This window comes from Aphelocoma coerulescens, chromosome 28, assembly GCF_041296385.1.
Source record: "Aphelocoma coerulescens isolate FSJ_1873_10779 chromosome 28, UR_Acoe_1.0, whole genome shotgun sequence".
Lineage (NCBI taxonomy): Eukaryota > Metazoa > Chordata > Aves > Passeriformes > Corvidae > Aphelocoma > Aphelocoma coerulescens.
Window position 1 is genome coordinate 3,944,182 of NC_091041.1, and position 13,858 is coordinate 3,958,039.

Genomic DNA, 13,858 nt, shown 5'->3' on the forward strand with positions numbered 1-13,858 from the left:
AGCACAGGGGAGGATGCTCCCAGCATGGCAGAGGGGTGGCTGCTCGCCTGCCATGGCAGCCCCAGCTCCAGAACTGCTCCGTGGTGCCTGTGGTGAGCTGTGGCTGGAGGCTGGGCTGGGGGCAGGAGCCCAGAGCCGCTGCCACACCGCAGCCGCCGCTGTGCCACCGCTGCTCCCCTGCCAGCCCCGGGGCTCCTGGGAGCAGCCCTGCTTGCCCACGGCAGTGCTGGCAGGCGGCCAGACCGATAAGGCAGCGCTGAGTTCTCACATCTCATTTCCTTCAAAAACCACTTCCTCCAGCGCCGGCCTCTCCCCCCACACCCTACGGAGCCCGAGGCCGCTCCACCGGCAGCACCGCAGAGCCGCCGCCACGCTCCGCTCCGTGCCCACACCGCCAGGCCTGGCTCCTGCTCCCCACCACAGCCAGGGCCAGGGACGGGCTCTGCCCACAGCGGAGCTGCCTCAGACCCCCCTCAGCACAGAAAAGGAGGAGCAAGTTGTGACCAAAGGGGACAAGGCTCCTGCCATGGTCTCACCCCTTCTCACCTGGCTCCATCCCACTGCCACAAAGCATTGAGGCTACTGCCCAGGACAAGGCACAGCTGCCTTTTTTTGGTTTGTTTTTATTATTAAATACACCCTGGGAGGCACAGAGGGAAGTGAGGCCAGAGCCCATCCACCCTGGCAGGCCCAGAGCCTTAAACAAATAAAAACTCCCACAACAAAAAGTTAAAAACAAAAATAAAAAAGCACCCAAATAAAACCCCCTAACAATGCCAGACCTCCCCCCCCCCAATCTCCAACTCCCACAGTCTATACTTAGAAAGAAACCCACAAAGAACAAAACAAGGAGAAAGTCCCCAGGAAATCCACCCCGAGCAGCAGCCTGCATGATGCCTGGCCACGGTCCCAGGGCCACCTTCACCCCTCTCCGCTCTCCTCCAGCTGGGATGCCACAGCCACTGGCTGCACGTTCTTTGGGAAGTCAGCAGCAGGGCAGGTAGAGTCCACCTGTCCATCCACGTGGACACCTGCCTGTCCTGCAGTTGGCACCTCTCGGGCTCAGTAAATGATCTCGTAAACTGTCGCTTTCTTGTCCCCTGAGCCAGTCACGATGAACTGGTCGTCCGTGGAGATGTCGCAGCTGAGGACGGAGGAGGTTTCCTTCGACTGGAGAGAACAGGGGTAAGCACAAGGAGCAGCCCCAGGGCAAGGTCCCACCCCCACTCCCTGGGGAGCTGGGGAGGCTGAAGGGATGAATTTATGGGGCTCATTGTTGCTAACACACATTTATGGATGGGCTGTACTGGGCAGCTCTTGGCAGCCTCACCCTAAGGAACCCCCAACCCTGCTGGCTGCTCACCTGGAAGATGCTGGCTCCATAGGGTGTCCGCCAGGCATTGAGGAGGTTGTCCTTCCCAGTGCTCACGAACCACTTCCCTGTGGAGGGACAAAAAGCAGCCTCCCGTTACCAAAGCATGCTCAGCAGCTGGATCCCACAGCCTGCCCAGGCTGTGAAACACACGGTGGGGATGAGGCAACCACATCTCTGCCACCCATGAGCCAAGGGAACACAAAGGGGAGTTTGGCTCCAGCAGCCAGCACTGCTCCAGGAGGGATGGATACCCCTTTTCAGGCTGTCATTCACCAGGGACAGGGCTGGCTACCAGAACAAATGCTTGCCCCAGTGCAACGAGCCCTGTGACACACGGCCAGAAGTAGAGGTGGCATCCATGAGGCTCCAGAACAAGGGGGGCCAGGAGAGGCGTGCCTACCACAGGAGGCGAATTTGAGAGAGAGGACACAGCTCTCGTGGAGGTGCAGCTGGTACTTGTCGGGTTTGGTGACGTGCAGGATCTCCACGTTGCTGCTCTCCATCCCCACCGCCAGCCACTCTCCCATTGGGCAGTAGCCCAGGGAGAAGATCTGAGGGGACAGACAGGGTCACACCGTGGCTCAGCAGGTCCCACCTGGCCCCATGGTGCTGCCAGAGGGCCCCAGGCCTTACCTGGGAGCTGAAGTCGTGCTGCTGCAGCTGCCGCCCCTCCCGCAGGTCCCAGCAGCGCACGGTGTTGTCCAGCCCCCCTGTCCACAGCTTGGTGCCATCGTTGGAGATGTCGATGCAGCTGGCACCATCCGTGTGGCCTTGAAACTGCCTGGGAAAGAGGGGGATGGAGAGGGCGAGGGCACAGCTGTCAGGGCAGCCAGTGCCTGCAGCATGGAGTGTGGGCAGGGCAGCACCCAGCAGACAGGAGCTGCAAGCACAGGCATTATCCCACAGCCAGGGTTAGACACAGGGAGGCACTGCAGGGGACTGAGGACTGACTGCCCGAGGAGTCCCCAGCAGTCCTGTCCATGCTCCCCCCTCCCCCAGACTCACCTGACCAGTGTCTGGTTCTGCAGGTCCCACACCACGATGTTGCCGTCGCTGCAGCAGGAGAAGCAGACTTTGGCATCAGGGCTGATGGCCAGGGCGTAGCAGGCGGGGGCAGAGGAGGTGAGCTCAGCCTTGATGCGGGGCGTGGGTGCCGCCAGGTCCCAGATGGAGAGGGTGCTGGCCTCCCCCCCCACGATCAGGCTGCGGCCGTCGGGGAGCAGCTTGCAGGAACGGATGTAGTTATCACGGTTCTGAACGGGGGTGACAGGGCACAGGGCAAGGCCAGAAGGAGGTGAGGATGAGCACACAGGGGCTCGCAGGAGGCGCATCTCCTTCTCTCACTGCAGACCCCTGTGAAAGGCCCCTCTGTCCCCTCCACTGGAACAGGGGCACCTTCCCCTTCCCAGCCCCACCCCTGAGGCCTTTCTGCTCCTCCTCCTCCTCACCAGGCAGTCCAGCTGAGCCACGGCCGTCTTGGTGCCCGGCTGCCCCACGTCCCACACCTTGACACAGCCCTTGCCCCCGGTGTAGACGTGGCGCGTGGAGTTGCTGATGGTGACAGCACAGACCACCTCGCCGTGGGTCAGGGTGTGCAGCTGCCGCGCGTGGCGGGGGATGCCGGAGCCGATGAGGGCGTCGGGGGGGAAAGGCACCGGCTGCATCTGCCCGTCAGCACTGACGTGGAAGGAGTAGGCACTGGAAGGGAGCAGAGCAGTGAGAACCAGCCCAGAATCCTGTGTGGACAGTGCCCAGTGCCACACGGGTCCCAGCGGGTCTGACACAGGCAGCGCGGTTTGGAGTCAGTGCTGTGAGCAGAACACACCCGATGATGCCAGTCGGGCACACAGGAACCACCACCAGTTTTCCCCCAGGCTGTGCTCCCCATCCCTGCTAACCCCAGCTTGTCCACACCTCCCAGCTTCAGCCCCACAAGCCACCTCACCCCCTGCGCCAGCGCAGCCCCCGCCCAGCTCAGCCCCACTTACGGCTTCCCCGAGGTCCCCACTTGCATGCCGGCCACCAGCCCTGGGACGCGCATGTGGGGGTGCGGGTCGTAGCCCACCTGCAGGGGACAGCAGGTGAGAGGGGCTCACACCCTGTGGCCCCACAGCCCCACACGGATGAGGTCACGCACCAGGGGCGAGCGCCCGTAGCCGCCGGCTCCCACGGCGGCCGCAGCCCCGTTGAGCTGCGGGGACATGAGGTGGAGACTGGCGTAGGCACCAGTCCCGGCCACGTCCCCGTTGACCGCAGGGTGGGCCAAGCCGAAGGTGGCTGAGTAAGGGCTCTGCACTCCCAGCGGATTCCTCAGGCCCAGGGCTGGTGGGGGAGAGGCAGAGTGAAGGGATGGGGCCCTGCAGACAGAGCTTGGAGACCCACCCAGGCCCCGGCGAGGCCAAGCTCACCCAGGGGGTCCACGGGGACCTTGGCAGTGGTGGGGCGAAACTGCTGGGCACTGCTGGAGCCCGGGATGGTGTCACCCTGGGAGGTGGGGGTGCTGGACTTCAGGCTGGGCGTCCCTGCCTTCTCCACCTGCCAGGAACAGAATGGGGATGTGGCAACTGCACCACTCCCGTGCCAGAGGGTCTCTGTTAGCTCCCCCTCAATGACAACCCAGCCCAGACAGTGCTGCAAGGTCTGTGGGAGGGGATTTGAGCTGAGATCCAAGGGAGCAGGAGCCCCTCCCTGTCCGTCCAGCACTTTGCCCCATGGGTTTGGAGGCAGGGGGACCCATGTCTGGCCACTGTGTCAGCTGAGCCATCTGTGTCAGCACAAGCCCCAAGCGAATCACACGTACCGTGGGTGCATCCTTGCTCCGAGACGGGGATGTGCTGCTGGAGGAGGCCATGGAGGTCGGACTGAGGGGCATGGCTTCCTTTCTGCCCAGTGGAACCTTCTCCACCCCATTCTCCCGGGATGAGTAGGAGTGGACGCTGTGCGGGGAAGAGGGGTCCTGGGGGGAAGGGAAATCAGCAGGCAGCAGAGCAGGCAGGAGAGCAGAGATGTCCCAGGTTTGGGGAGCTGGTGGCTCAAGCAAGGGCCAGGCGGCCAGCCTGGATCCTGGGACTCATTGCTGCTGCTGGCAAGGTCAAGGAGCACAACTCCCACTGGCACCTCCCTGAGATGCCCACCTCTGCCTGGAGCAGCCCGTTAGCCCCACCCTCAGGGATGGACAGCACACACTGACCCCAGCCCCTTCCCAGTGTCCCAGCACACTGACCTCATCCACCACCAAGTTGTCTTCACTTTTGTCTGCATCGCTGCCCTGAAACACGGAGCACGGTTGGAGCCAAAGGGGCTGCAGCCGGCCTCACTCCTGCCTGGAGCTGTGCCAGAGGCACAGGCAGCTCCATTCATCGCCCCGCAGGAGAGGATGGGGCCACCTCGAGCCCCCCAGCTCTGTGCTCACATAGTCTGTAACAAAGTCCTTCTCCTCCACCTTCCTCTTCTTGCTGCTGCTCAGGTACTCAGCGATGGCTCGTGCCCGCTCTCCGTTTGACAGCGCCAGGGAGCTCTGGGGTGAGGGGACACAGGGTCAGTGGCTGGGGACACTGTGCCCAGCTCCTGGGACAGGCAGCACCAAGGCAGGGCTGCAGCTGACTCCTGGAGCATGGAGAGCCCCAGCCCAGCCCTGTGTCCTGACTGCAGCCGGTGCCGCCACAGAATGGTGCAAGAAAACAAAAAGGCACTTACGGGGCCGGGATCTCGGTCTGACGCTGTGGCAACGCAGAGGCGCAGCACGAGGAGGAGGAGGGAAAGGGGACACGCTGTGTCACCGCCAAGAGTCCCCCAGGAAAGCCACCTGCCTCACCCGTGGGTGCTGGGACATTCACAGCAGGGCCAGACCAGCACCACAGCAGCAGGGTGGTCCTGGGCCCCCTCCAAGGATTACCCCCCAATCAGCCCACCTCACCACCCTCCAACGAGGGTGCTGATCAGTGGAGGATGTCCTCCACCCAAACCCCTTGCAGCTGTAAGCCCCCTGCCCCTCCAGCCCAGTCGGCAGCCCTGAAGCATGGACAAGTGGCCCACACCCAAGGGAAGTGCCCAGGTAAGGGCGGCATGGGGAGCAGAGGGAGCCCCAGGGCCCCGCACCACCTGCTCCCAGGTTCACTCAGATCCAACCACCCCCAGCCCTGGCTCTCCCCACACTCACCCCTGGGCTCCGTGTCATGGACTCCTCGGTCATCCTTGGCCAGGAGCTGGGCCTGGGCCCCCAGTGCCCCCGAGAGTGCCAGCAGCCCTGAGGCACTGCTGATGCCAGCGAGGCCAGTGGGCTGCATTCCAGAGGGGTGCGGGGTCAGTGGGATGGGGGGAGCGTGGTGCGAGAGGTGCTGGGTCTGAAGCTGGTGCTGGAGAGGAGAGAGCAGAGTCGAAGGGCTGTGCCAGGACAGCTGCTTGGGCAAGTGAGGGGCAAGAGGCAGCCCTGGGTCAGTCAGCAACGGGGCCTGGGTGTGGAGGGGCAGGAAACGCACCTGGGGTGCCCCCAGGAATGTTCTGGGGGCCACCATGTCCCTCCCACCAATCCCTCCCACCCTGGGCTGGATGGGGGACCCTGCCTGTACCCAGAGCACTGTGCTGCTGCAGTCTCGAGGGAATAACTGAGTGGGAATGGTGGTGATCCCCCCTTCACCCAGGCCACAAGGTGTCAGGACACAGTGACACGCACCAGCCACCACCCCCACCCCCAGGTGCACCTCCTGCATCCTGAGTCCTGCTGGCAGCCCCCAAACCAGCCTGGTTTGCCCCTCTCCTCCCCTCAACTCAGCCGCGGGTGGGAGAAGGCACGAGGGGCAGGAGGCGTCTCCAGCCCAGGGATGGCAGGAGCCTGGGAGGTGCCATCGTGACAGAGCCCCTCAGCCCTGGCCCAGGAGTGGCGGGAAGTGCTGGGCAGAGGGTTGACGTACCCCGATGGCCGCGTTCAGGTCGGTCATAGTCACCTGCTTCGCTCGCTCCACAGCCTGGACCACTTGCTGCTGGTGCTGTGGGGAGAGAAGAGCGGGGCTGGGGCAGGCTGGTTTCTTTCCCTGGGCCCCAAAGGAGCTCCGGAGCACACCTGGCTGGGGCCCGAGGGCTCACCCACCTCCTGAGACAGGAACGGGATGAGCTGGGCGCAGATCACGTTGAGCCGCTTGGCGATCTCCGTCTGGCAGGGGAAGAGAGACAGAGCCCATCAGGGCAAGGGGCAGAGCAGACCCCACGCTGAGGAGCCCTGATGCTTCCAGGAGAGCCCCCTCACCACAGGTGCTTGGCCCAGGCAGCCTCAGGGTACTGGCACTCAGCCCCAAGGGCTGCTGCTCAGCACGACCATTCCTGTTCCTAACAACACCCCTTTCAAAAACCAGCATCCTCCATCCCCACCCTGAGAGCCCTGGGATGCCTTCCAGCTCCTCCCTGCCAGGGACATGAAGCCCCACGGCCCATGCCACCGAGGCCATCCCCAAGCAAGCCCCCAGCCCTGCAGCCATGGCCCCTGCAGGCTCCCCCCACCCTGCCCTCCACGCAGCCTCCTGCCGGCACCACGCCTGCTACCTGCCGCCCTCCCAGCCCTCAGGAAGCCCTGGAGAGGTGCTCTCCTTCCAGCTGCTGTTTTTCTGCACCACTCAAGTGCCACTGGCAATCAAGAGCGCAGAGAGCAGGGAGGGAGAGCAGCATCGTGCTGTGCCATGCCATGTTCCTATGGCACCCCCCTGCCAGCTTCCAGGGCCCCCGCTGGCCCCACCCTGCACAGCTCGGGTGAGAGGAGAGCACAGACATTCAACCATCGCCGGCCTCACAGACACATCCCTGGCAAGAAGTGCCAGAGGCTGTGGGGACAGGCCTCTGCCCCTGCTGATGGCCAAGAGAGCAGACGCTGCTCGAGGCAACAGCGGAGACGCCCACGCAGAGCTGGGGACTCGTCCCCAGCACCGGAGAGGGGACAAAGATCAGCAGCTCTCCCTAAACCCAGCTGGGGGAGGGATCCCTCCGCTCTTGGATGGGCAGGGGATGTCCCGGGCATGGGAGTCCGGGTAAGATGCTGTCTCAAGCCCCAAGGAGCTCCCAGGCCACCCTGGTGGGGAGGATGAAAACACTGTGGAGCCAGCACAGGGCTGAGAGGAGGGGGTTGAACCCAGAGCCCCTTATCAGCCCCCAGAGGAGGCTGAAGGGCCCCAGGGGCAGAGCTGACCCCTGGATGTCCCCTCCAGGACCTTGGGCACATCTCCCACACCCAGCTGGTGCAGGTGCTGAAGTGCCAGGGTGAGGGGCCACAGCACTGCCCGGCTGGTGTGGGGACACAGACCCAGGGACATTCTATGCTGCCCTCCAGAGCAGCTGCCGACCTGCTCTTGCCAGCCCCAGAGCACAGAAACAATCTGGCACCTGCCTCACTTCCCCTTCTGAGGGAGGAAAAAAAGAGAAAGAAAAGAAAGGAAGAGGGGGGAGCAAGGAGATTTGGCAGCCGGCAGTTCTGGGAAGGATTTAGCTGTCTCTCGGGGCCGGCAGTGATGGATTCTCTTCCCTAATGCACTGATGGGCAGCAGCTCCTTGGGGAGAGCTGCCTCCAATTCACTCGCACTCGTTAATGTGCAATTTACTGGCACTTTAACGCTCTCAGCATGAAAAATGATCACGCTGTTTGCAGCCCCCCCAGCCACCAGCACGGTCACCTCCCCTCTGGCTCACGGTGAGCAAGTCCAAGGCCAGGCAGATTCGGGGAGGTGGTTTTACAGAAAGCTACAGGCCCTTTCCATGCCAAAAACAAAGCAACAATAAAATATTAACGTCTCCTGCTCGTTCCCGTCTTGATCTTCTCCTGCCAAGCCTGTGGCTGCCTGGAGAGCTGCACCACCACAGTCAGCCCCCAGCCCCATTTCCCTCTGAACAAACCCAGAGCAAAACCCCACGCCTTGGCCCTCGCTGATGCCAGCAGCGCTGGGCACCTGGGGAGCCCCTGGGGACACTGGGCACAGCAAGGACAGAGGCCACACCACGGCACTACCCAGCCTCCATCCACGGCCATCGGGCGATTGCTGCCTCGGGGGCTCCGGGGCAGCCGGGAGTGCTCAGGACCTGCCTGTGCCCATGAGCAGAGAAGGATTTGGGGGAAGAGGAGGGGAAACAGCGACCCAATCCCCCCAGGGCAGCGATAACCCGCGGCTCCTGCGCCGGCAGTTCCCGTTCCTCACACAATGGCCGCTGGCTGTCAGAGCAGACTTACGGGCCCTTGTTAAAAGTGCCGACAGCTCACTGGCCGGCAGCCAGCGGCACCTGGGGCTGGCAGAAAACACGAGCCTGAGAGGGTTGGGAGAGAACCAGCAGCCAGAGGAGAGGAGCTCGCAGCCCTCCGGGGAGAGGCTCCGGGCCGGGTGGACCCTTGGCATCATCTGTCAGAAGGGCAGCTTCACACCTCAGCCTCAGCAGGGATGCCAGGACAAGGAGGGCATCCCAGAGTGGCAGGAATACCCTCTCAGCGGGCACAAAGCTGGCAGGAGTGGCTGACAACCTGCCCTGTGGTGGGGACAGAGGCCAGCACGGCCACCGGTGCCCACCCGAGCAGCTCCCGCGCAACAGTTGGCGTCGGCGGGCGCGGGGCGGGCAGGAAGGCGGCGGCAGCGCGCCTCGCCAGGCTCCTCCGCAGCCTCTTTAAAAATAGATGAGAAGAAACCTTCTGTCTCAGAGCAGCTGGTGACCCAGAGCTCGGCACAGGGGAGGAAGGGAGGAAGGGAGGGAGTTGAGGAAGGGAGGGAGGGATGGGGAAGCAGCGAGGGAAGATGTGCAGCCCTGAGCCCCCGGAGAGCCCACTCTGCACCCACACCCCAAAACCCATTTTTGTCCTCAGAATGCTCCTCAGCCCTGGTCCTCAGATGAGCTGCTCCCTGGCCAGTGGGCAGCAGACACTTGCAAAGGTGTCAAGCCACAGCCCACCACCCTGCTGTGACTCTGTAGCCCCCCTTGCCCTGAGGAAGGAGCCAGTCTCCTTCACAACAGTCCCCCCATGACCACTCACAACTGGTGTGAGCAGCCATGCAAGCACAAGTCCTCCACCACTGCTCTCTGCTTGACACAACAAGCATATCACAGTCCAGGCAGGGCACCCTGAACCCAGCAACCAGAGCACAGATATGTGTTTGGAGAGCTAAGGAGACAGCCAAGGCCATGACAGAGCAGCACAAAGCTTCCAAAGTACAGTGAAGGGGACACATCCCCCACAAGCACAGCCTTCCCTGGGCTACAGCAGGGAGCAACATCCCGTGTCGTCTGTGGGGACAGCCCTGAAGAGCCCAGATGGCAAGGTGGGGCCAGGGAGCTGGGACCAAGGAGGTGGATGGAGCTCCCAAGCCACCCAGACTCACCTGTTTGTGCATCTCGATGTTCAGGCCATAGGACATCTCGTAGTACTGTGAGGGAGAGAAGGCAGCATCAGCATGGCTCTGGAGACCAGGAGAATTCACAAGCAGAAAGTCCTCTCCGGTGCTGGCACACCACGTCAGCCTGGCCACAAACAGTCATGGTGTGGCCAGACCATGGGGACAACACGGTCCCCAGCTCCTCTTCCAGGAGCAGAGGTTCCTCTGGCACATGGCTGCAGCCCACAGGATGGACACAGTCCTCCCAGGGCTCCTGCAGGAATGGGGACAATCCCACAGGAGCAGCTTTGCCACCACAAGCTGCGGCAGCAAGTCCTGCTCTAACACCACGGCTCTTTTTGGGGGAAAACCAGGCAGTAACAGCCACAGGAACCAGATCTCAGGGCCGGGCCACATAACCCAAAAGCAAGGGGAAGGCAAAGCATCCCTGCATGTCCTTTGATGGTTCAGAGGAGATCCCACACCACCCTTCTCCTTTCAGGTGGAGCTCACTAACCATGACATAATGACGCTGGATTTCTGTTTTTTCTGTTGCCAGCTTTTCACATTCTAACTTCAAGCTGTAAAAATAAAGAGGAGAGAGAAGGAGAAGGAGCGACCACCCCTTGGTCCTCCCAGTGACAGGATGTCCCTGGCTGGACAGAGCACAAGCCCTCCCAGTGTAGCACACACTTCAGCCTCCTCTCAGCTTCAATCCCATCTCCCAGCACAAGCCAAGAAAACCACCTGAAAGAGGGCGGGAAGGGGCTGATAAAGAAGAGATGGACGGCAAAGGGATCTGGGCATCAGGGAGCAATTTGCATGGACTCTTAACCCCCTCCCCAGCATCTGCTTCCCAAATGGAGTGAGCTGCAAAGCTTAGCTGCATTTCAGACCTTGCTCTGCCCCGCAGTGTGGGGAAGGGGAGGTGATCCTGGACAGCAGCCTCACGGATCAGAGGGGCTCCAGGTCTAAGTGATGACTCTGGCTCATCCCAGGAGCTGAGTGCTAGAAGCCAGCACCTCCTCCTGGGGCTTTTGGCAGGCAGAAGCTGCGTTTCCCCCTCAAACAGTGTCATTTCAAGCTACCACGGTGGTGCTTGGCACAGCCATCCTCTGGAGGGACTGGGTCGGAGCAGGAGCCTGTTGCTGGCCAGCACCAGTGAAGTGCCCAGTTCACACGTTGGCATGGGAACTCTGGCAGCTTCTCACCTGTGGTATTGGTTCTGCAGGAACTGGAATTCCTCCTTGATGCGATCCAAGGTCTCTGGGTAAGTCAGCTTGAGGGACTGGGGGGTGCTGGGGATGGCACTGGCAGCAACAGCGGCTCCCGAGGCAGCGGAGGGTGCCTGGAGATGGGCCTGGGCAGAGATGGGACCTCCGGGGTCACTGCTGCTGCCCAGCAAGGCTGGCACATCCCCCAGAGGTGTCCTGCACCCGGGAAAGAGGCTATGGGCACATTTGGGAGAGCAGCACATGCAGGAGGTTGCAGAAGGAGTTACTGGAGAGAACTTTGGTCACAACCAGGCACCAAGGGCCTTGTCAGCATCAGTTTGGCCACTGAGCCAGAGAGGATTCATGACCACGGCTGGCACTGGGCATGGCACAGACCTAGTGGCCTGTCCTTGCCCAGCTGCTGAGCTCCCTGCCTGCCCATCACCGTCCCACCATCGCGCCCCAGGGAATCCTGCTCCCAGCACCTCACACAGCCCAGCCCCGCAGCGCTGGGGCTCAGCACCGCTTTGGGAAGAGCCACAGCATCGCTCCCGAGCATCAGACACTGTCAGCACCGAGCGGGGAGCTGGGGCTTGGGGGCGCAGGCCCTGCGAGGGCCGAGGTGGCACCGCTGCGAGGGGACGGGGCCACGCGGGGCTCACCGGGGGCCTGTTCTGCGGGAACATCCTCGGCACCGGACAGGCCCGGAACCCTCCGGCCGCGCGGGCCCCGCCGCAGGCTCGGGACGGGGCCTGGAAACAGCTCCGAGCTCCGGATCAGGCCCTGGAGAAGAACCCGGGGGTCACCGCCCGGCGCTGCCCGGGGGCGCGGGGCCCTTCGGGAGCCGTAGCGGGGCCGCGGAGCCGCGGAGCCCCGGCCCCGCCCGCAGCCCCCCCGCGCCCCCCGTGCCCGCGGGGACCGAGGGCCCCGGGGCTCCCTCCGGGCTCCGCGGACCCGCCCAGCCCCGGCCCCCCGCGCCGCGCAGACAATGGCCCCGCCGCCGCCCGCCGCAGGTACGGCCGCGGGGCGGGACCGGCCTCGCCGCCGACCCAGCGCCGAGCGGGGCTGGATCCCGGCTGGCGGAGACCGAGCCGAACCGAACCGGACCGGACCACCGGGACGGGACGGAACAGGACGGGACTCACCGCGCTGCTGGTCCCAGACCCGGCCCCGGCCCCAGGCGCGCGCCCCTGCGGCGGGGCGGGCCGGGCCGGGCCGAGCCGAGCCGAGCCCGGTAGAGCCGAGCCGGGCCGAGCCGAGCCGGGCTGGGCCGGGCCGAGCCGAGCCGAGTCCAGCCGAGTGCAGCCGAGCCGGGCCGAGCCCCCGCCCCGCCCCGCCCGCGCGGCCGCCGCTCTGCGGAGCGCGATCAATGAACGAGCGCGAGCGCCAGCTCCACGTGGGGCCTGGCCCGTGCGGGCAATCGCCCCTGCCGCCAGCCAATGGGAGCGCGGCGCGGGCGGCCGCCCCCACGTGGGGCGCGCGGAGCTGCCTCCCCATTGGCCAGCCCGGGCCCTGCCGGAGCGTGGGATGTCAATCAAGGGAGGCCGAGCGGCGAACGAGGGGGCGGCGCCGGGGTTTAACCCGTGCGGGGCCGGAGAGGACCGAGAGGGAACCGAGAGGGAACCGAGAGGGGACCGGGGACGGGCCGCCCCCGCCGCCCCACGCGGGATCTCGGGGCACGGCACGGCCCCTCCCAGCCCCGCAGAGAGGACCGCCGCCTCCGGCACCGCAGCTTTGCCCGCAAAACGGAACCGGGGAGGTTGGACCGGAGCCGCTGCTCCCGCCGCCCCGGGTAGCAGCGGCTCGGCTTCGGGGCTTTTTGCTGGTAAACACAAGAAGCCGTCGTGTCCCGTTCCGTGTCCCTCCGCCCCCCGCTTTGTTTTTGTGTTTTTTTTTTTTAATTAAGAAAATAGCGAACCCGACACCGCCCACACATCCCTCCCCGGGCTGCAGGTCCCGCCTCACCGGGAATTCCCTGCGCCGTGTGATGGCGGGGAGCCGCAGCAACCCTCTGCCCGACAGCTCTGGCCGTGGCCGTGGACTGGGAAAGTCTCCTGGGCCAGCCCTGGTTTTCAGCGCCAGGAAAGGGGGGACAGGCCCCCAGGTCCCTGCTGACACCCCACGTCCCTTGGGATGGGCAGGTAGTTGGACTGGGAAAGGGACCCGCATGTCCCCGTCCCAGCAGCCCTACAACAGCATCCCCACCAGGGTTGCCACAGAGCTCCCCGTGTTTCCAGCCGGAAGGCCAAGGTGCACACAACCCACTTGGGTTTTCTCGTGGATTTTCTGGTGGTTTTACTCCTTTCAGGGAGATCGGTGGTTGCTCGACATTTTCTGCTGCTGCAGGTCAATCCAGGCTTACACTGAGCAGGAAATAAAACATTTGAGGAGCAGCAGCTGTGAGGAGTCTCTGTGCCTCTCCCCCCTCTTTAACCTTAATCCACGAACAGGCCAGCAGCCCTTTCCTCCTCACCACAGCTCCATCCTCGTGGTCCTGTCGCCGTCCAAAGGCAGCGATGGGTCGGCTCACGGGACAGACCGTGGCTGGCCACTGACACCGGTTGCCAGCAGAGCTGGCAGGGTATAGATTGGGAGAACCAGAACCCCTCCTCAGCGACGGCAACTTGCCTCCAGCCCCTGGAAGAAAAGAACAGTAACAATCATAACCTCAACAAACCCACTGAAACAGAGCAGGACTGTGTAAGGGCCACCCTGAGCCTGCCCAAAGGACTCAACATTCCCGAGGGGTGATGGGCTGTGCTGGCCCCTCGGGCTGGGAGCAGGATTTTCCAGCTTCGAGCCAGGTTCTGCTACCTTTACTGAGTCAGGGACAGCCCTTAATCCCCCTGTGGGCAGCCCAGCTCCTTTAGCCCCATTTTGCCCAGTCTGTTCCCTGGCAGTCCCGGCATTTTCTGAGAGCAGCTGCGATCTGAGAT

At 63.7% G+C, this 13,858-nt stretch overlaps 1 protein-coding gene across 2 annotated transcripts; it reads right to left on the reverse strand.

Moving 5' to 3' along the window:
- Nucleotides 1-612: 612 nt before the first annotated feature.
- On the reverse strand, nt 613-12,149 carry LOC138099717 (transducin-like enhancer protein 1). Of its 2 annotated transcripts, none has more exons than XM_068997160.1 (21): nt 12,068-12,149; nt 11,585-11,705; nt 10,920-11,068; nt 10,226-10,289; nt 9,715-9,759; nt 6,462-6,524; nt 6,286-6,360; nt 5,535-5,730; nt 5,072-5,094; nt 4,788-4,892; nt 4,599-4,643; nt 4,176-4,331; nt 3,784-3,910; nt 3,513-3,697; nt 3,364-3,440; nt 2,824-3,073; nt 2,381-2,628; nt 2,009-2,156; nt 1,776-1,926; nt 1,364-1,440; nt 613-1,170 (listed from the first exon to the last, which is right to left on the reverse strand). In XM_068997160.1, exons 2-21 carry the CDS (start codon nt 11,606-11,608, stop codon nt 1,063-1,065), a joined length of 2,316 nt encoding a protein of 771 aa, XP_068853261.1. In that variant the 5' UTR covers nt 11,609-11,705; nt 12,068-12,149; the 3' UTR covers nt 613-1,062. The 2 variants fall into 2 exon arrangements, 1 of the variants encoding a protein (XP_068853261.1); XR_011146763.1 differs by having other exon boundaries at nt 1,085-1,170; nt 2,009-2,152.
- Nucleotides 12,150-13,858: the final 1,709 nt, after the last annotated feature.

What these genes read in the sequence shown, in the direction of transcription:
- LOC138099717 (XM_068997160.1), bottom strand. Translation starts at nt 11,608, where the DNA reads ATGTTCCCGCAGAACAGGCCCCCG. An exon ending in ACATCGAGATGCACAAACAG is followed by an intron (nt 6,525 to 9,714) that starts GTGAGTCTGGGT and finishes TTCCCCTGCCAG; the next exon opens with ACGGAGATCGCCAAGCGGCT. An exon ending in TCTCAAATTCGCCTCCTGTG is followed by an intron (nt 1,441 to 1,775) that starts GTAGGCACGCCT and finishes GTCCCTCCACAG; the next exon opens with GGAAGTGGTTCGTGAGCACT.